General features: G+C 45.4%; 1 protein-coding gene across 4 annotated transcripts in view; it reads right to left on the bottom strand.

The window, feature by feature from the left end:
* Positions 1-852: 852 nt before the first annotated feature.
* Positions 853-22,656, bottom strand: part of ZHX2 (zinc fingers and homeoboxes 2) — a 79,944-nt gene continuing 58,140 nt past the window's right edge. For all 4 annotated transcript variants that reach the window (XM_049824713.1, XM_049824704.1, XM_049824681.1 and 1 more), the window contains 2 exons: positions 7,464-10,145; positions 853-2,089 (listed from right to left, as the gene is read on the bottom strand). In XM_049824713.1, coding sequence (XP_049680670.1) covers positions 7,468-9,957 — 2,490 coding nt within the window. In that variant the 5' untranslated portion in view covers positions 9,958-10,145 and the 3' untranslated portion in view covers positions 853-2,089; positions 7,464-7,467. The remainder of the gene's footprint in view (positions 2,090-7,463; positions 10,146-22,656) is intronic.

Raw genomic sequence — 22,656 nt, 5'->3', positions numbered from 1 at the left:
TGGGCAATTAAAATATTAGCATCCTCTTATGTAAGCAAAGCAGACAGAAGTGGCAATTAGTTTCAGTTACAACTTTGGAGTCCTGGAGGAGCATCCTCAGAGGCATTTTCTTTTTGGCTACCCGATGCTTGCATCCATCGATTTGACAACCCACGTGGGGGGCACGGACGTGACTGCACAGGCATCCGCCTCCACACATGCAGGAGTACTACGCACAGCACCACATGCGATGGGACACATGCACGCTGTCAGACTGCGTTTGCTTGTGGGAGAGCCGAGGTTGCTTCCCCACCTCTTGCTGTTGGCCCGTGACATGGAAATACAGCAAGTGCAAGCGCTGCCCTATCCAGTCACTCCTCTTCAGCACTGAACTGGACAACTTTATTGTAAGGAAAGTCGCCGAGTGCTTGCTGCCGCCCACTGCAGACCTCCCTTGACACTTAAATGCTGTGCTGATAATTAATAAAAATAACTCTGTATGGGTGAGTCATGGAGATAGTTTCTTTCATTCATTCATTCAGGTTGTGACTGCAACCAAAATAAAGGTGCCCCCCACGTCCCCATGCCCAGGCGCTATCCAACCCCCTTGCACAGGGAAGTGCCATCGAACACGAGGGAAATAAACATCAGTAGTTCACCCAGTTCACTTTAATCTGGTTAGTGTTTGCCAAGCTGATTACTGCAAAACCAGTTAAAACTCCAATCACAGCTCTAAAGACACTGAGCTGTTGTGCACCAAGGAGAGCTGGTAGGGGCTGAGTACGTGATTTTAAATGGAATAAAATAAAATGATTAAAAAAAAAAAAAAAAAGAAAAAAAAGGAGACGAGAAAAAGGTTACCAAAATGTTTAGCCTTTGTTTTATTGAGTTACAACAAATGAGCAACAAGTTAGAAAAGTTGGATTTATTCAAACTCCCTAGCATCCTATTTGTGCAGCGTACTGAAAGGTGGGTAAATTTTCCAAACCCAGCTCATCAGAGGAACGCACCGGACGGCTCTTGCACCCGCTCACCTACACACCCATGCTCCCGCTCTCCTCCTCACACGTGCATGGACAGACACTCTCACACAAATCCAAATTAGCAGTATTTGAAAAAAAGTGCACTCGAGAACCTAGGATTGATCTAAAAATTTAGTGGCAAGGGTTAATCAGAAATTTCTGTTCTGCGCTACAACATCTAAAGCTGGAGGGCAGACTGTTCGTTATGGTGTCCATCGTTGTACCAGCCAGAAAAACACAAACAAGTTCAGATGACGAAGCATCTTAATTTCCTCGCTCCCTGCATGCTTAAACAAAAAGTGCTAAAAAAGAAACCCAAAAAAGGCATTCTAGCCAAATCTTCAGAGACCCACAGCTGGGGCTGGCTTGTAAAAAGTGAAGTACAGGAGCTGGAGAAGACTTGCCTTGTAAGAGCATGGAAAAGCAAAGATTTAAATACTTCAATCAGTAGCAGGTGGCCATAAAATAAAACAAAAAGTCAAAACAACAAGAAAAAAAACAAACCCCAACCACTCCAGAACGACCCTCCCCAACCCCATAATGTGTTTAAGTGGGCTGAAATGTAAACTGGGGTGGGGATCTGGGCTCAGATGTTGATCCGCACCAACAAGACTCCACAAGATTGCAAATCTGTCTTAAAATGCTTCAGAAAAAAAATCTCCTCTCCCTCCCCCACAAAAGACACTTCCCTCCCCCGAACCAACCCCCAAATTTTGCAATGGCATTATATGCAAGAATAACTTGCACCTATTAAAAAGTTAACAAAATTTCCACATTGTACAAATCTGTTCCAGTACAGGAAGAGGCTGGGCAGGAAAGTGGGTAGGAGAGAAGCTAAGGAGAAACCTATGTACAAGGACCCTTTTCTCTTTCTTTCTTTCTTTTTTCAATGCAGTAGTAGGACTTTGGCACTATAAACGATCCCATGATGATGCTCCACGAGAGTATTTCTCGCTGTGCCTCTGCAAGCGCGGTTTGAGACTTGAAGTCGCAACACGCTCTCTCACCCCAGGCAGGAAAATAGTTTTCTTCTATTTTCAGACAGCATTTCCCCTTCAATGTCAGGACAGTGCAGCTGAGGAGTACCCCTGCAAAAATTATAAAAGCAGAATATTATTTTTGAAGGCACTATGAACAACTATTTGAGCTGTCAACTAACACAGCATCCAGTTTACATCCCTGCACATGCAGTAGCACTGTATTTTGTATTAACCATACCCTGAAGCCTATCCCCATCACAGCCTCATGCTGCGGTAGGGTGCCAGATTTTTGCTATATGTAACACCCAGCTAATAATCCCGTACAGATTTCTAACAGGGATGTACAGCCCAGCCTTGACTCTGCTGATCACTCACTGCTGTACACCTCAAGCAGATCCTCAGGCTGGCTCAAAGATGATGTGCACATGTTGGGGGCAGCTACTTTGCGACCACAGGCCAGATAGTGCTAAAGGCAAGACAACTTCAGGTCTTTCTTCCCCGTTAAATCCTCTCATTAAATAATTTTTTTGCATGATTTTAGAAAATAATTATACAAACTGCAAGACGATGGAAAAAACTGCACATGCCTGTGCTCTGCAGAGCAGCTCCCTGGCTCTGCTACAAGTCCTGCACCTACATAAAGGCTGCGCCACGCACCAGTGATTAAAAACTAACCCCCCAAAAATCAACCTTCAAATACTCACCCACCTATACATATCCCCAGTTCCCAGCAGAGAGCAAGGGCTCTATGACAGGGATTATGTTCAGCATGTTTTTCCCCATTAAGGCATAAAGGTGCAAGAAGCGCAAGCACCCGCTCAGGCTGGAGCTGCACGCAGCAGCATGAGGTGGCTTCCCTGCACCATCCTCCTCACGCATCCTGCAGCAGTGAGGTTTACCGAAACCTGAGTTAACCTGTTTTTTCACACCTTTCATGAAAGGTCTATCACTTCCCGCAAAAGCAGTGAGCTCTGTCTGGCATCTGCAACGCAGAAAGCAATACGGTCAAGCCCAGTAAAAGGACACAGGCTTGCACCAACACCAAAGGCAAAAGTCCTCCCCATCCTTGCACCTTTCCTCAAACAGCCCCCAGCTCCTCCTAACTCATTGGAAAGTTTTAATTGCTGCACTGGGTTTTGCTCCCCCCTCTGAAGTCCTTCATTGCATTACAGCTTGGGTCTCTGACACACCTCAGTGGTTTCAGGGAAAACAGCAAGTCCTCTTTACTTCAGCCTCACTCCCTGAAATGCTTTAGGGTGATGCGAATTTTGCAAAAACCACTGGTCAATCCCACGCTGACTTCAGGATGGTGCCTTGGAGCCCAACACCAGTAACAGGCACTATAGCTAGCTTTATGGATGAAACCCTAAACCACAACAAAAATAAGAACTTGGACAGAAACAGAGGGAAACCCCAGTAGTGTTCACTTTTACCAGTTTCAGACACCGAGGAATTCACTGGGCCACCAGCAACTGAGTGATCTCAGCTCCCACAGCGATGCAAAAGGGGTTGGAGATACCAAGGGGACCCCAGACCACCTCTGATGCCCAGTACAATGCATGCAGTGGAAGCAAGGGGTGACTTCCTTCAGACTTTTTGTTTTTCCTCTGGTGTGCAACTCCCAGACAGGGTTTTCCTTTGGCACATCTCCACAGAGCAGTGGTCACAGCCATCAAGAACCAGGGCACGCATATTCTGGGGTGTCCACCTATCTCACTCCCCCTGTGAGCCATGGACTTGGTACCTACATTTTGCAGGGTTTGGGCTTAAAATGGAGGTCACGAGGTAACTCTAAAAAAGAAAGTTTACAGTGGAGACTGTGGTGGTGAAAAAAAGTAAGCTTCTGAGAAAAAACCCAAAAGCTCCGGGCTGAGGAAGTACTGATCTTGGGAAAACCCCGCGGAGAGACAACGCTATGAAGAGAGCCAGAGGTAGCTGCCAACGACTTTGGCATGCTCTGGTCCCGCTCTCATGTCTGAGCTGCAATTTGCTGATTTAATTTAGAACAAGTTTCTGTTTGTCAGGCTTGTGGGGACAACAGACCTAATTTTGACCCATGCCATTCAAAGGTAGGAATATCTCTACTGATGGAAAGTGAGCTAAAGCACTTTCTTGATAGAGCAGTTGAGCCTCGTTACAAGAGGGATGCGACTCTTCATTACGTAGCATCTAGAGCATTTTCAGTGATGGCTTTAGTGCACCCTACAGCAGCCACTCAACATCTTGAAGGTCACAGTATCCTATGGGGACTGATCTCCCAGCCTCACCGTTTAGGAAACCTAACCCGCTCTGTGAAATAAATCAAATTTGGCCAAAAGCTTCAGATATGGACTTAGTAACAGAGCCTTTTCTTAGTCCAGGGATAATATTTCAGAGCCTGGTGTGAATCCTCCTCTTGCCAAGGCTGGGTGCTTGTGAAACTCCCACTAGCTGCAGCAGCAGAATCTGCTGAACACATATCAGTTTTGAAAAACTCAATTTTCTAAAGCATAAGGTCTGTCTACACTGTAATACAAATACTCCCTAATAGCTTCAGAAACTCCTAAAACTACACACCAGAGCAGAGAGTGACCAAGATGGTCTGGAAGAGCCCAGGTTTTACAGAGGTCGCACACAAATTCAGCCAACAACAGGAGTACGGAGATCGATCACTGAAAAATGTTCAATTTAAACTACGTCCATCAAGCCGAGAAAACAGCAATGCCATGAATATCAAAGGAGCATGTTTTTGCCTGATGTAGGGTTCAACAGTGAAAGTTTCACATAATGACTGTGGCTGTGTGAGAGTCAAGAGAAGTCCGTTGTCAGCTCTTCAGTCCACCTCTTACCTGCAGCTAAGTCAGTCACACAACCCCTCTAAGGTACCGAGGGGCGTAACGTTAGGAAAAATCAGGCTTTTATATGACAACAGGCAGAAACAATCTCTCCATCAGGTCTTACAGTCTTTGCTTTTGAGTCATACCCTGGATGGCACCTAAGAAAATGCCTTGTTAATTTAACACCAAAGTTTTAACTAAGTTATGTAAGACAGGCTTCACAAAGGTAAGAGTGAAAGTTAATCCTGAAGGACACAGGAGCCAGTAGCTGGGATTTTTCCACAGGTCCCATCAGTGTGGGGTATAAAGCTTCCAGCTGTTGTGTCACAACGTCTGTGACAATGCCTCCATGCGGGTACCAGAGAGCAGGCGCTTGCGTTTCTAGGCTGAGACTTGCAGGGAGAATAAAGGAAAATGAAAGAGAAAAAGACTTTGGGCTTTTGTCAAGTCCCCAGGCCAGCATGCTGAGAAATGGGCAAAGAACAGAGGACAAAATGGTCCTCTGATCTTACTGCATCGTCTTCACAGCGGAAGCCCTGCTCCAGTGCATCTCTTCTCAGTAGGTGTATTTTACAACCAGCCACTGGAAAGCTCCTCATCAAAAGGACAACCCAGCAAAAGTTTAGCTGAGATCAAAGTTCTTATTAAAATTCCTCTCTGTTAACACTCGAGCACCTTCACAGCCCTGGAGCTTTATGGTCTGTGCCACAGCACAAAGGCAGGAGGTTCATCCCAAAGTACCCTATGCTGCTCGCAAGCACAAAAATGCAGACACCAAGCTTATGCTGTTGGAAGACGACTGTTGCAGAGCTTAGTTTCATGGCACAAGAGGTTTGTAAGAAATAGTGGTTTCAGGCAACCCCCCTCTCCTGCCCTCCTCCCCATTCCTTCCTAGCCCCTGGCCTGCTCCCTCTACTCAGTATGAATGTTTATAGCTGGAAGGGGGAAATGGTCTGGAATAACAACCCTGGAAAAAAAAAAAATCCCACAATGCATTTATTCATTGCACATTTGATTTTAAAAGGCAAATCAGATCCTGTCTCTCCTTTCTTATGTGGCTGCACAACAGTGGCACCCCAGCGTGCCTCCAGCTGATGTTCCCACGTCCTGCCTCCTTTAATCTCTGCCTTTGCCACACAGGTAACACAGCCTGCCCCTCACATCCCTAATTACCAACTTCTGCAAGCATAACACAGGACACTGCCTTGCATTGCAGCCTGGAGTTTTAAGATACTTTGTGATACAGACGCTGTGATAACATTTCTCAAAATTAGCCGACACAATTCATAGTCCAAAATAAAACCACTGCAGGGCTTCCCTTTTCAATGCAGAGAAAACATCCAGGAGACTTTTGGACAAGCACTGCGCAAGGAGGAAGTGGAGGGCTCTAGGCTACCCAGCAGGGCTTGCTAAGAAAAAAATGCACCTCTGCAACAGATATTAGTTCAATTCAAGTACTGCGAGTTGCAATAGTAGAAGTCTTCAGTGCAAGTGTGGAGAGACTTCTATCAGTCCTGGCTTTTGTATTTCCTTTTTTTTCTTTGACTTTTTAAATTTATTTTTTTTAAAGAAATGCTCAAGTATCTTATACTTACTAGACACCAGAAAACTACTAACTCTTTCTAAAATAGATGTTCTCTCACTGTGGTTGTTAATGCAGGGTGCTGAGCTTTCTGTGGAGTAAGTTCTAGCTTAAGGAGACTCCAATTCGAGAGACACAGCTTCTGTTATACTGAACACAAAATGTTACAGGCTCCAGTGAACTCAATTGAACATGCAAGTCAAGAAATGCTGACAGTGCTCGCTCCAGATTTATACCTGTGCAACTGTGATCTGTGAGGCTTCAGGTCTCCAAATAACACGTCCTTTCAGATTGTGAAAGATCGTATAAAACCCCCTTAAAGAAAGGCCCTGCAGCTTGCTTTTAAATTCAAGATCCTGTGAAGATCTGCTAAAACACCCACACAGCTTAGTCTGGGGCATTTCCTAAACCTCTAGAGTGAGAAAGCAGAACAAAGCAAGGTGGAGACAGTTCTCACCTGCAAGAGGAAGACAGCACATTTGCATGAGCCACTTCAGTCCCCACGACTTTTTTTTTTTTTTTTTTTTTTTTTTACTTGCTGTTGCATAAAGAAGCATCTCTGTCCTGGGCCCTTCCCCCAGTGACCTTTTATTCTGAGCAGGGCAGGATGCTGCAAAGGAAGGACCCAAGGTGCAAAACCAGGCACAGCCTCTATTCACAGGAGATCAATGATCTGTTAGCAAGGGGGATATTAGCAACTAGTATTACTTACTATTTCTTTGCATGGCTCAGCTGCTATGTTTTACATCAGGCGCTGCAGAGGTTACATAGGTCATTTAAAGGCAGAAAGTTCAAGGTTTAATCACTTATGACCAAAAAAAAGAATAAAGATAAAATATCTCCCTTATCCAGGACTTGACTCACAAGGAGACAAGAAACGAGGCAAACAGCACTAACCCCTCCCCTACCATGCAGTTGCTTTAATTTACAAGCAGGATGGGTCTCTCTTTTGTTCAGGCTTCCAGCAGGCACAAGGATCCGGCAGGCATGGGCTCCAGGGATTTATACTGAAGAGGGGCTACAGGATGCTGGAAGCACACCAGACAGAGGCAGGCTCAGAGAAACAGGGCACCATCAGCATTACCTGTCTATACGTGGGAATTGTCTCCAGATATACTCTCAGAGTCAAAGTCCGCCAGCTCTGCCTGGCCTTCGGGTGCTGTTTGGCTCCAGCTGTCCGTACAGTCCGATGCAGCGTCATCCTCACCCACTGTCACCTCCACCCAATTGACCTCTGCCGGCTCCTCGTTCTCCTCACTGCCGTGGCTGTTGCACTCCAACCTGTCTGTACCCTCCGCCTGATTCCCCAACAAAGAGTCTTTAAGTGGTTCGCAGTCTCTTTTTGCTCTCACCACTAGTTTGCCCGCATTCTCTTCATTCAGTTTTTTATGCTCCTGGTAATGCTGCCGAGACACCTCGTTACCATTCTTTGGACTCTCGATGTGTTTTGATCCCTTTTTCTGGCTTTGCTCGTTATGACCATCAACAACATACTGCTGCTGGTACTGGTCAATCCATTTAAGTGACCCTGATCTTAGTGAAGACCGGTTTTCCTTGAACCAGCGAACTATTTCAGTTCTTGTGAGCCCAGTCTGAGATGCTAGCTGGTCATACTCTTGGGGTGATGGCCACTGGGTCCTTGCAAATGTGCTTTTCAGTAGATGAATCTGCTCTTGGGTTTTCTTAAACGTGGTGGAGGACCCAGATAAAGCACCAGGGAGCTGAGAGCTACTCAGCAGTTCTGCCTGGCTTATTGCACCATTGGGAGTTCCTTGTTCTTTAATTTTTCTGTATGATCCCATTGAGTCCAAGACAGCTTTCTCCATGTTGTCCCTTATCTTTCTCCGCTCAGAGAACCACGAATCTATCTCCCTCCTACTCAGTTTAGTCTCTACTCGAAGCCTGTCCAATTCTCCTTGGGTAGGAAAAGAGCATCTTAGGAAACTCTCCTCAAGGGCCCTAAGCTGCTCTTGGGTTTTCTCTTTGAATCTCTGGAGAGTAAAATCTGTGTATGGGTGAAATGAACGTCCATGTCGACCAGCTGAAGGTGCTATTTGATCTTTCCCTAAAGCATCACCAGGGATGTGCACAATGCCCCTTTGACTTCTGTACCTGTGGTCACTGAACCACTTCTTGATCTCGCTCCTGGAGAGACCCGTCGCCTCTATCAGCCGGTAGACTTCTGCATCGTCGGGAAACTGGCTTGCCATGAAACTGGCCTTCAGCTCTGCTATCTGCTCCTTTGTTTTTTTTCGCTCACTGGCTGGTGTCAGTGGTACAGCATTCAACTTGGCAGGAATCTCAGGCACCTGAACTACGTGAGGACGCTTGGCCTCTGGGGCACTTGATAAGGTCTGTATCGTCCTCTTTTGCCCCTGGTTCGGGGCAACAGCAAGCGTAATTGGTGAACAGGAAACAGTTGAACCATTTGACACCGGAGTCAAAACCAGACCAGTCTGGCCCAGTATCTGACAAGGCAAAGCTGTCTGGATGATGGGCTGGGGCATTTTTGCAGTTGTCAAAGGAGCTGGCAGGACGGTGATGGTTTGGGGAACTGCCTGGATAGTACCATTGAACATCTTCTTTCTTGCCTCCTCCACTTCTTCAGGAGACCAACTTATACCATGCTTCAAACGTTGAGTAGCAAACCAGATTCGGATTTGTTCTTCTGGATGTTTTGATGCTGCCGTCAACCACGACAACTCTGCTTGTGTCGGGTAAGGAAATTTATTAAAGGAGTTGATCATGGTTGCATTAGTATCCAGTGCAGAGTTGTATTTGGTACTGTTCAGAGGTACCGGGACCTTGGGGACAAGGTTAATATTTGGTGGCAGCTGTACAGAGGGCATAACATGGGCTAACACATCATGGAGAAGGTCTCCATTTATACAAGCAATAGCTTCAGTGGCTTCAGTTATGATGCGGGGGAGAGCACCATCCACATGGTTTTCCGTAACTCCCTCTTCTGGCTTTTTGGGACCCTTCTTGGTTTCCCCTTTAGGCTTTCCCACTTTCATCATTGGTGTTTTACTTGCGCTAATTCCCCCATGAAGGGAATCATCACACTCTGCATTTTCTAGCCCACCGCTTGTTACAGTGGCATCATGAGCCGTGGTCTCAATGGACTGCTCTAAAACAGTCTGATTATTGCGTTTAATTAATTTCAGTTTAAAGTTAGTCTCTCCCGGGTGGTATTTTGTGTTGTGGTCAGATAAGGAATCGTATTTTTTGGTAGTGAAGTTGCATTCAGCACAAACATAGAGGGGGTTGAGAATGACATTTGGATGCTGAGTGTCAACATGCTCTGTAAATTCATTTAAGTTTTGTGTTGAGTAAGGGCAGTATTTACACTCATAACCACCCTGGGGTTTCTTAGACTGATTTTCAGCTGGGGGCTTTGCCTCAACCACTTCGCAGTCTTTGACTGAGCTTTCTGAAGGCCAGTTTTTTTTAGAGTCCTGCTGTGGTACGCCAGTCCCCTTCTCTTTAGGAGCCTCTACACCCTCGGCACCTTCCTGCTCCATGACTTCAGAAGTTCGCACCATACAAGGAGTTGTTGACTTTCTTTTGCTAGCCATGGCAGCTGCTGGCACTGGGCTGTCGTCCCAAATGATGACTTTTTTTGACAGGGTTAGCAATCAACTCAATAGATCTTGCAAACAACTCCAACCTTCCTTGATTATTTTACTCTGTTTTGTTTAATGAAGAACTTCCACCCCAGCTGTGACCATCAGCTCCGCCAGTAGACCTGTCAGCTGCATGACACCTGTGAAACAAAGCACACATCGTTAGGCACTGATCTATAAAACACAGATTTAGCAGAAAGCCCCAGCTCAAGATGTGTGCATTCACAAGGCCATTTCGGACAATGGAAAGTACTCTTCCTCCTCTCCATCATCAACTTAAGAGTAAAAAAATCTCCCCACAAAGAATAAAAGCAGTGGGTACTTCGCAGTGAAATGTGCCTACAGGAAGAAAATGGCTTTGAAACAAGTAAGATGAACAGACAGGGGATTTTAATCTCCACTAGACTCAATGTATTTAGCTGGAAAAGAAAGAAGATACTGCTATAAATACTGCATCTTTTTATAGAAGCTGCAGTTTCTATTAATTATTATTTTGAAGCCTGCAGATTTGAAATTGACTGCGATTTATATTAAACTTAATTACTTCCCACTGTCACTTACCTTGTAAATATGTCTACTAAATGATTGTGGTTACTAACGATGGGTGATTTCTAAATAAAGCTATAGGGCTTGCCTTGGTTGTAAAAGCAAAGGCAAAAAGAAGAGTTAATGCAAATCAACACTTTCAAAAGGTCTGTGTCTTGACGAGAGGTGGGTTCAAAGAAACTGCAGCAGATCTGTGGAGGCTTATCAAGTCTCTTCCAGAACAAAACGTTCCTTAAACCACCACTTTTCACTCAATATTGACAGAGGTAGCTAGCAAAGGTTACAGAAGCCCTTATATACCTATTAAACAGGGTTCCTTCCTGTGACCCTTCTGATATTTTCATCAAGCCCTGATTTGTGCACATCACTCCCTACAGAATTAAAAAAAATCCATTTTTAAGCATAATTCATATGTCCAAGCATTTTTGGAAGTTCCCAAATGCAAGAATTCTGTAAAACATATTTTTAAAAGGATCTGAAGTCAACATCAGTCAGAACAACCACAAAGAAAAACTACACCAGCTGTTTTAGGATCTACCCACACTCATCAGGAGTGGGTGGAGGGAAGGAGGGGAATTTAGTTGTCAAAACAGTTTCATTAATTGGGGAAAAAAAAAATAAAAAAATTTCACTCTCCTATTTGACAAGATGCTTTTTCTAATCAATCCTTGACTCCAATTTACTACTTTTTGTGGTCAGATGGGCTCTGGATTCATAATACTTCCAGTCCTGATGGAAAACTCATCTTTTACAACCAAGGACTCCTTGGGATGGGATGGAGAAGGCACTGGGGTTTACAGACTGGAGGATAGAAAGTGGAGATTTGTAGAGCGGGTAAGACCTGCATTGATTTTTGTAGAAGTGTATTAAATGGAGAATCTGAACTAGAGATCTAATGAAAGATGTGCAGGATGGACTAGATGATCTTTAAAGGTCTCTTCCAGCCCAAACCATTCTATAATCTCATGTCTAATCAAATGCAGCTTTTCTCATTGTGAAGCCTGTAAATGGTAAGCTGCATCCAGTACTAAGTAGACATGAAGATCAAACGAGATAAAATCCCACTGCTGTTACATCTGGACGCATCCAGCACCAGGAGACAGTTTATAACCACCTCAGTGCTGTCCCTGAACCTGCGCCTCCTGCTTCTGCATTGGCACGAGAGCCAGAAATAGTCACCGTAAAAGCAACCGCTAACTTCTCAGTTCTGTTCGCAGCTGATGAATACTTTGCAGGTCTCTAGAGCATATTTCTGCTACTCTGCCTGTCACAGATCATACCACTCCTGTATATATGGAAACTCAAAATTATATACTGTCAGAGGAAGCAGCTCCAGCTGGGGATAAAGAGCAGGGATGGCAGGTTCCAGGTCCATGTACTCAAAACCCAGCATGAAGCAATTCTCCATACACGAAGCACTTCATAAGTGAATTCTCCATGAACCACCTTCGCAGATAAGGCCCTTGCAAAATGCAAGCTGTGAAATGCTAAATGCACCACAGAGAAGATGCTGTACAGAGACGCTATTAGTTATATTGCAGATGCCCCAACACAACCACGCGGTGCTCTGCGTTCACAGCCACCACCACCTCCACACCTCCCAGCTCCAACAGAGGCCAGGGATGCTCCTGCACAGTTGCTTTGATTCAGTGAAGCACTGGAACGTCAGCTTGAATTTCAAGGGTGCATTTAAGCTCCAGGTGCTTCCCTGAGAAATGGAGCATCTTTGCTCAGCTCTGTGAAACAGGGAAGGGGCTGCCTGCAGGCTTATGGCTCTGCCTCGGTCAGGATGACACAGTGCCATTTCCCTCTAACCTAGCATCACCAACATTGTCATCATTATTCCCCAAAGCATTAGCACATCTGAGCCAATGTCTCCTCTTTTGTTTCCTTTTTTCCTTCACCCTTTTAGTAATGAACAAGCAGACAAACAGTGGAAGAAACGATGCCTGGTTTTCTACAGATTTGTGCTGACTGACTTTTAAACTGGATTACACTGAATGTTCTCTATTATTCCCACATATTCCTTCAAAATTCCCTTCTACTTCCCCTCACAATCATCCTCCTGCAGAGTATTTTGGCTGTGATCTGTGGCTTGCTGCATCCTACTGCAGACAGGATCATAAGCTAGAGACAAATGTGTTACTGCCCAAACACCCACCTTCCTAGCCACCCATTTTTGATGACGCTTGCAGAAAATTAATTATCTTTGAAGCCTCTTCCCTTATACCCAATTTGGCTGAGGCAGGCCAAAAGGTGAGAGAAGGGGGCAGAATGGGCTCTGTAAGCCTGGCTGCTGCTGGAAACAGGGTGAGGGTGATCAGGCCACCTCACTCTGCCTTGCAGATCCCACCATACTCGTGACGTTGACTTTCATGGACAAGGGAAGGGATGTGCAAGGCAGTGCCCTGGACAGAGCGGTGGAGATGAGGATGGAGCCATGGCTCTCAGAATGCTCCTTTACAGCTCACTCTCCCTCCCAGGCCACACAGCTGCACCTAATGGTCTGCTCCTTTTCTGATGTATGACCTTCTGCAAAATTCACGTGGCAACATCAGCAAAAGGAAGAAAATTCAAAAGACATCAAAGACAGAGCAAGGCTTATTTATATTTCACTGAATATCTGCCCCCACAAAGGAAGAAAGAGCTAAGAACAAAAAGATAAAGGAATGGGATGGAAGAGAAAGAGTGGGGAATAAGAAACATCTAGGTTACAACTTGAATCAATCAAAGGTTTCTTAAAAGTCAGACTAAATGTTTTGAATTCCCCAGTCTCTGGAAGCTCAGCGAGCTCTCTGCTGCATTGAGTTGCTGCGCTGAGCTCCCACCTCTCATGAGGATCAGCCCCAAGCAAGGATGCTCTGATATGGAGGAAGGGCCAAGGTCCCTCCAAAACATATATAAATGGTTAGACAGATGAAAAATTTTGTCTACTACAGTTTTCCTAGAAAGTTGTACAGATTGTTGCTTCTCTTCCATCTTCTATTCCACAGAGTGGTTTTCTGCAGGTCTAATGGCTGGTTTGCTAACTCTACACTTCCAATAGTTTTTCTGTCACATGAGAATCACTATCCACCACAAAAATCAAGCCCAAGTCAAATGCTTCTTATTGGAGGTCAGTAACAAAACCAAATGAGTTTCAGTCCAAGATGTGCAGTTTGGGGGGCTCACAACCAGCCAGAGACCGTCTTTGTTCCTTCAACCTACATCCTGAAAGAGAGGGAGGAAATGAGGCCCAACACCTGCACGACCAAGGAGAGTTTATTGGGACCTCCAAGCCACAGCCCCTCCAGGACCTCGGTAAGGATGTCGTTTGGGATAAATCAATACACAGTTGCCAAGGAGGACAGACCCCCCCATGGCATATCTCTGGGAGCTGCATGACGTACGTTTGCAGGGGCTACCACGTCTCACCGAAAGATGTCAGAGAGAGCACCAGGAGCATCTCACAGCTTTCAAACGCAAGCCTCTCGCCGGAACATCAAAGCCCCAGCGGACAGCTTTAAGTATGCAGTGTTACTCCTGACAAAACTGCTAAACGATGCCGCTTCAGCTCCTCTGATTCAGGAACAAGGTAGCTCTTCCAGGCTGTTGCTCCGCTGGAGCTCAGCAGGCAGGGGAAAACACAAACCTGACCCCACAAACCTCTGGATTTCACCTGCAGATGGCTGTTCCTCCACCTAGTGATGACTACCAAAATTTTTTTTTTTGGGGGGGGGGGGGGGCGGGTAGAAAAGAAGATACCCTCAGCAACAGCCAAGGCTTAGCAACCAGTGCATCCTGCTGGGAACCTGAGCTGCACTTCATCACCTGAGCCACATCCATGGCACACACATCCCTCTGATGGGAAAAACTGACACCCGATGCTTGATGAACAGGTCTGCACCACAGACAGGTCAGCCTCTATCCCTAAAGCTGGCCTGGTTCACTCTTTTTGTTTACGGACAGGACCCTGGAACAACTGACCTCCTTTTCGGGCTGCTGCCACTGTGGGGTGCCCACAGGCGTGGGGTGCAGGGGTACTGCTGCTGGCTGCCCCGTGAGCAGCCAGTCCCCCCAGACACGGGGAGGGAAGGCAGCCCCCATCCCTCCAGCTCACTTGCCACATCTCCTGCTTGTCTTGCCATACTGCGAGGGGTTGCAAAAAATAAAATGATCTAATTTTTTGATTTTTTTTTTTTTTTAAATGACCACATGCACGAAGCAGCAAAAAGCAACCAGGTGAAAAACAAAAGCGCTTTGCTCCGAGCAGACAGCTGCTGTCATGAACGAGGTCCACACCAAACCACAGAGAGCCCATGTGCAGGAACAAGAGCTTTCAATCTGCTTTGCTTCAGCAAAGCCATCAAGGATAGGAGCATACAGGTCAGAAGCAACGTGTTCTTTTAAACCTATATCCCCCAAAAGTGCAGCACAGCAGTTATGAGTGAGGCCCTAGTCTGGTTTTAATTTCTGAAATTTGTTTAAATTTGTTTAATTAACAAAATAACCCAGCCACAGTCCTCTGATCTTTCAAACCACTGTTAAAATAGCTCCAGAACACCTGACGTGAGAACAAAGTGGGACCCAATTTGGTGACTGTGTATGTGGCTGAGGAAACACCAGATTTCCTACGTGGTCTGAAGAAACTGCAGAGAACCACACAGGGAAAATAAACCATGCTTTTAGGCCTGGCTGGCACTGGAAAATGTTTGCCTGTGTAGCAATGCCAGCTTCCAGCAGCAAAAGATAACCAAGTTATCTTCTAAGTTGAAGCGAAGGGATGGAAAAAATAAACCAAAAAGCTTTCTCTTGCCAAACATTGAAATCTTTTCACTATCTCCCATCTTTCCTTTGTGCCCATAGCTAGTTTTACACCCCCCACTCCTAAAAAAAAAAGCAAGTATTTGGGGTAGAGACTGAACTCCTTTTCTGTAGTTCCCACATGGGCTCCTCTGAGGTGGTGGCAGAGTGGGAATTTTCCCTAGCAGCTGGGACACTGCCTGGTCACACAAAGCATTGGCCAAAACCCTATGAGCTGTGGCTGGGGAAGTGGTGGAGCAAGGGAAAGACAGGGTGAGATGCTGTCTGTCTTCTCTCATACCCCAAAACATGAGTGAGTTGGAGTTAATTCTCCCCATAGCAGCTCTCATAGCACTGTGTTCTGCATTGGTAGCTAGAAAGTTGTTGATAACACACCAGTGTTTTGGCTACTGCTGAGCAGTTCTCCCACAGCATCAAGGCTCCCTCTCCAACATTTTTGCCCCCCTCAATGGCAGGCTGGCGATGGGCAAGATCTTGGGAGGGGACACAGCTGACCTAAACTAACCAAACAGATATTCCATACCATATGATGTCAGCTCAGCTATAAAAGCTGAGTAAAGGGAGATGGAAGGGGGACATTTTCGTCTTCCGGAGCAACCACTGCCTGTACTGAAGCCCTGCTTCCCAGGAAGTGGCCAGACATTGCCTGCTGATGGGAGGTAGAAAATAATATCATTTGTTTTCCTTTGCTTTCGCACGCATGCCCTTTGCTTTCATTTTATTAATTGTCCTTATCTTAACCCACAAGCCTTTTGTCATATTTTCTCTCCCCTGTCCAGCTGAGGAGGGGGAATGATAGAGCAGCTTTCATGGGCATCTAGTGCCCAGCCAAGGTCAACCTACCACAGTGAGTCTGAAAAAGGCTGTCCAAAGACAACCAAATTTGAAGGGGTGTCAAATTAAAAAGCAGGGAAAACCTTCACTTCGGCAGAAAGGAAAAAGCGCACCAGACATAACACCACTTTGTGCTGCATCTTGCTTCCAGCCGAGGCTGAAACATGTTGAACCCCCACCCAGTGCAAATGGATCTTTACTTTTCACAGATACACTTTGCTTTTTTTTTTTTTAAAAAAAACACCAAAACAAAACAGAAAGAAAAACACTTCGGCGGCAGTTGTCTGCACTTGTGTAAAATCTTTCTTATTTTTTATCCCACTGCACCATTTGCTCTGCCCTTTGCTAGCAGAGAGTTCCCAGCACCTAGCCTCATCTGAAAAAGAACAGCGGGAAAACCATCACCATGAGGATACCTGCAAATAAGTACAGAAATATAGGGCGTTTCAATTGCAAGGGCCAGCTGTTGTTTAAAGAGGGTGCAAGCATTTTACTGCTTTTCTGCTTAGAAGTTCAGTCTCCATGAACAGCATCCTCTCTGCTACACAGGACAAGCAACAACAAATTACACTCTTGTAATTTAACTCCTCCCCACTCCCCCAAAAAACCACCACCAACCCTCCCCCATCTCTGAACACGATGATTAATATCACAAAGGTATAAACTCCAACTTATAGCTTTCCCATGCCACTTCCCCAGCATGGGGATGCAGCAGGAGTAACAGAGGAGGTGCACGGCACAGCACCAACCAGAGCTCACTAGCACAGGCTCGTTGGACACAAGTCTTTCAGTCCCTGGGATTTTTTGGGATACTATCCCACTTTATCACACAGTGAGTGGATCTCAACAAACCTTAACATGGATACCGCATTCTGCCCTCGGATGCCAGCGAGGCCCTGCTGCCCACCACCTTGCAAACACTGCACGTTGCTTTTAAAGCAGAGACACCACCTGCACCACTATTTTTTCCTGAGCTGAAGAATTTGCCACCCCTTCCAGGACATGTCACCAACCACACCATGATGGACCTCAGTGGGCCTGTTCAGTTCTGGCTAACTTCAATGATAGTCCTCTCCCTCTCGTAACCTTCCAAGCTCACGGGTCCCTGGCTCCCCCAGGACTCAAAAGCACGTGTCCCTGTGAGCATCTCTGCTTTTAACACTTGACTCCAACCTGCGTGGCTGCCCAGAAGTCACGCCATAGAGTTTAGAGCAGAGCAGAAATTAATTGATATTACTTGACAGCATCATAACTCCCCCACGACCATCTACTCTTCACCCATGAAGGCTGCAGCAATGCAAACAGATGGGGCACAGAACAGAAGTATCATCCTGCTCCATATCAGAGACGCTGAACTCACATTCATTAATGTTGTAGCAATATTCTCCTACAAGTCCAAGGATGAGAGGTGAGATACACATTTCATGGTGCAAAAAAGGAACATGCCTAGGGTGATGTTTTTGCTTCCTTACAACTGTTTTTAGCGTGCAGCTGCTACAGCAATATCAAAAAGCACATCAGCTAGCACAGCAAAAAAATGCTGTTACTCTCCACTGTGATAAAACACTTAAAAACATTGCTTAATTACATGCAGGAGAATAAGCAGAAGCAAACCAGGGCAAATAATTCCTGCATGATGGATCGGGACTGTAATGATTTACAAAAGAAAACCACAGAAAGAAAGGCAGGTTTTGTGAACTAGAGCAGAGCTTTTAAAACAGCATTTAAGTCAGAGCAGCCTAGAGCTCCAACACTTCTGCAGTTCTTTGTAAGCTGAATAAAACACGATTAATGGGGAAGTATACAGATCATTACAGCAGTAATTTTTGCAGACATGTGAAAAAATAAATTTGAAAGTGTGACACATTTTCAATTCGCATATGTCGGTGTAGACATTTCTAATTGGAAAAAAACCCCCACATAGATGTTTGTAGCAGGGTGCTGTGGCCGTGAATTTTTGTCTACAGAGAAGCAGCAACTGATAATTTTTCTCTCTTTTAAGGACCAGAGGCTCACACCTTTCAAAGGCGCTCAGCAAACCAAACTGCCTCCAGGACTCTTGACTCCCCCCCAAGCAACATGTCCTGTGAAACTGGATGTCAACTTATCTGTGAAACAGGGGCAGAAGAAAACCTAGCGCACATCCTGCCTCTGCCTTGCACCCCTACAGCACAGTCACTGAGAGACTCTGGAAAAATACACAGATAAAACAAAAATGAGGGGTTTTGGTGGAGATGGGCTGAGGGTAGGATGAAACGAGGTTTCAAAAGGCACCAATGGTGGTAGAAAACCCTGGAGAACTTCATGCCTAAGCCAATCCACATGAAAGCTGCCTCTTTAACAGCCCAGCTGTGATGTGACCACTGCATAGAGATAAAGAAACTTATTCTGGAAAACACAGATATTCTGGACACCCCCCCCCCCCCGCCCCACCCCCCCCCATAGGCTTTACCAGAATAGGTTGTCAGGCAGTACCATGCAATAGGCATATTTCAGAGTACACTGCTCACATGCTATTCTTTTGAACTAAAATGGTCTCATTCAGGCTGCTGCAAAGCCAAAGACAAGGGAAAAATGGTGGGTTTTCTGTGCTGCACGTTGTACGAACGCAAGTGGCCAACCCCTTCCCAGAAAAGGGGAAGCTGAACATCGTGTACTGTGAATTTTCTATTATAAGTACTCATCTGCAGTCACTGGCTTGTATACATAATTTTTTTCCTTTTTTAAATGCAGGCTTAAGTTTAGTTGCTAAAATCTGGATTAGGCCCGACTTTAGCTTTTTTGCTCTTCGCAAAAATGACAGAATAATCTACTCAGGACGAAAACCAGCACCTTACAGATTGGTTCATGCCCTGAAACAATATCTATATTGTAGCAATGGTACTTGTCCCACCCAAGACAGTGGCCTTAATCTCAGGCGAGGAAGCAGATGGTCCCTTTCCAGGAGGGCACACACTGGAGCGGATGGGGCAAGCAATGGGCAGGAGGGAGAGAACCAGTGCCGAGGTGGGCACAAAATCCAGGTTTTTCTTCACTTCCCAGCCACTGCTTTCTCCTCCGGAAAAAAGGTTTGGCAACCCACAGCTTGCACATGAAATGGGGTGTGTGGGCAACTGCGATTGGCATGCAAGGGCTGCATTTCTGAAGTTGGTACAGTTTGGGAAAAGTTTTTTTCTTGTAGTGTGGGCTTCTGCCATAGGCATCTGCTTCAGGGTCCTGCTGAACACGTGCCTTTGCTGGTGCTCTCCATCGGAGCTGCAGATGCTCAGGGCCAGAAAGGGACCCAAAATCCCAGACCTATGACTGTGCACACTCAAAACCCAAAAGGCGCTAGTGGGTGCACTCCTGGGGCCTCGCTCTCTCCTTTGGGAAGGAAAAATACAAACTGATGTCTTCGAAGCAGGAAGATGTATGAACCACCCATGCAAGATACAGCCAGATATGTCATCAGATGTTCTCAACAGCCACAGGGGAGCTGAATCTTTGTCCAATGCCCTCCATCGGTGGCTTCCAGGGGCAGCAAGCTCCTAAGATTAGTCATGTACCCTGTCAAAATTAACTCCTTTAACCAGTAGTGTGTTCACTCCTAGGGTGGGTACTTGCATGTTCATAAGAGAGAAATAAAGATCAACAGATTTCTTAAGAGAGAAATAGAGACATTATAAAAACATTAATTCTAATTAGTTTAATTACTTGTCTGTGCAGCTCACTGAATCCTCATCATTGGACTGGATTAAAGTCCCTGGATTCAAGTAATTCTTTATGTTGAGTTTTTATCCAGCACCATGTGGTGGGAGGACAAGAGACTCACAGACAGAAAACAAAAATTATCTGTAGACACTGTCTTCAGCTACATGGGTAAAACCTGGATGTATCCATCTGATTTTATGCAAAAAAAAGATAGTTTATTCTGTTTGAATGTTCAGCTTCATTTCTTTTCAGGTAGGCTTTTAAAGAGTGAATTTTTTTCTGGGAAAGGAAGGGCTGTTATAAGAAGCATTCTTTGCTCAAACAACTTCTAGTAAACGTTTCCCATTTGTCAAGATCAAACATCTTAACATCAATGTCTGGTCCCCTTTCTCCTTTGTGCTATCCACCATTCCATGACACTGCCACCTAGACAGGGTACAGCTGTATACATTTCCTATATTACTATTTTTTTATATATTATTACATAGTCTCTCCAGATTTATTGTTATTATAGGGACAATATCAGTTAAATGTCTCCAAAGCAGAAAGAAGATGGGCTACGACAGAATCAAGACATTTGATTTCTTTACTCCATGTGCTTAAAAAACTTCAGCAATAATACAGAAGTTTTCCTGCTTTAGTATTTCTCACACTGCTTGTTTCCCTTGGCAAATTTTTCTGCTCTGGGAACCACAGCACCCTGCCTTTAGTCAGCTGAGTGTCAATTTTTTCCAAGTAAAATTACCAAGGTTCTCACAAACGCTTTTGCAGGTGAACTGCAAAGGGGAAAACAAAATAAAAATCACATGCACATTCTGGGCGTCCTTCTTGCATAGCTGCACAGTAGAAATAAGCTCTAAATTTCTAAAAAAAAAACAAACAACCAACCAAACAAAAAAACTTTCACTTGTCAAGAAATAGCCGCTAAAGCCCCACAACTCTTGGCTCAGGCAGCACATGGCACACATCACAGCAAGGAACAGAAAGAAAAGCGCCCAGAGGACCTGATGGAGGGGAAGGAGCAAGTGCTGAGGCCAGGAGATGATTCGGTGACCACTTCTTAGAAGGGTTTAGATTTGAGGGAAAGAGAAAGGAGAAGAAAACTGTATCACCAGGTTGTCACATCTGAACAAGACAGACTTACGGGATGCCCGGCCAACCCTATTTGTCCAATATGGGGAGCAGCCTTTGCATCAGCCTCATCCAACACAATAGCAGCACTGAAGGAGTCTATGGACCTCTCCAAAGAGAGGAAGGAGCTCAATGATCAACACAAAACATTAGTAACCTGCATGTGTCTATAGCTGCACACCTCCCCCTTTGACTCATTCATGATGTGTTAGAAAAACGCAGATGGTTTGTGATTTATAAAGCTGATGAGTCACTGTACCTCTTTCCTTTCACCCCCCAAGGGCTTCTGTGTGTATCTTCACATTCCCCAATGAGGAGTACAGATGAGAAGATAAAACACTACCAAGCAGACTAGTGTAACATCTCCCTCCCACAAGATAGTTTTAACTGTGCCCCCCAAACACTGCTATTCTTCTCTCTCACCCTCATTTCCCTCTCCACTTGTCTATGCTCCAGTGAACTCAACAGCTATTGCTTCAAGTCATCCAGATTGACACTGCTTATGCAGTCTGAACCTTTGCACCACCAGGAAAAGCTTCGCTACATAAAATTTTCCCCTTTTAAAAGGTTAGGTCTGGCTTATAATTGTAACAACTGAAAATATTAACTTCCTGAATGGAAAGTCTTGAGCTACAGTGCCAGACACTATTGAAGGAAGCCCAAAAGCTTTGGGGTAGGAAGCAGCATCTCGGAGCCCACCACACTGAATACCTGCACGGTGATGTAACCGAAACAATTCACCTCAACGTTTTCAGAAGCAGGAATTTCAACGCACCTCCTTCGAAACCAAACCACCCCTGGAAACTGCCAGATGGATTTTCACAGGACCTGAACACCTGGCGTCCTCCAAACTCAGCCAGAAGATACCAAACAAATCTGATGTCCAAGGCAATTCAGGACAGCTCAATTTTAAGCACGTGAACAGTCAGACGTTGGCCTAACTCACATGGTTCAATACCCTAATGAACTGAGGCAGCAAACCTCAGGCATCCCATGTTACAATGCCACGTTTCTGTCCGGGGGTGCAAACAGACCCCCATGCACGTACTGCTGCCAGCTTGGGGGAGCACACTGCAGACAGCCATGCTGCCTGCGCCCATAGCCAGGGTGGGTCTCCCACTTGCTAACCAAATTCAGATGAATGACTTTAAACTGCCGGCAGATGATGCACAAGTGTTTCCCAACCTGGATCTCTATTTAGGAGACTTCCTGTGATACAGACAAACCCCCGTATTGCTGGCAAAACACACCTCCTTCCTCAAAGCTGACAAAATTTCTTCCAACCATAGCTGGTGCCCACTCTCCCAACCAAGACAGAGATGAAAAGCAGGTGTATAGGGTCAGCAGGGCACATCTCTGCTGTTCCAGCATGCAGGAAAGGTGGCTGCTGCTGGTTAAGAGGAATGAGGTGCTCGGAAGAGTACTTGCCTATGCAGTACGCCGCATCAGCCTGACCTCCTTAGCTCTCTCTGGCCCTGGTGATGAGAAGATTTGGTTCTGCTGAGGGGCTTTGCAAGTATCTTGGTGTAAATAACATTCACTCTCATCTTGTTGCATTTTACATTAAATTTTGTTGTGCTCTACTTGCTTAAAGGAAAGACTGTTTCAAAAGTGGCCTTGTATCAGACCACAAAAAATGCAGTTCCA

The sequence above is a fragment of the Accipiter gentilis genome, chromosome 2, assembly GCF_929443795.1.
Source record: "Accipiter gentilis chromosome 2, bAccGen1.1, whole genome shotgun sequence".
In the NCBI taxonomy this organism is placed as follows: domain Eukaryota; kingdom Metazoa; phylum Chordata; class Aves; order Accipitriformes; family Accipitridae; genus Astur; species Astur gentilis.
Note: the sequence above shows the minus strand (reverse complement) of the source record. Positions and strands in the feature narration are given on the sequence as shown.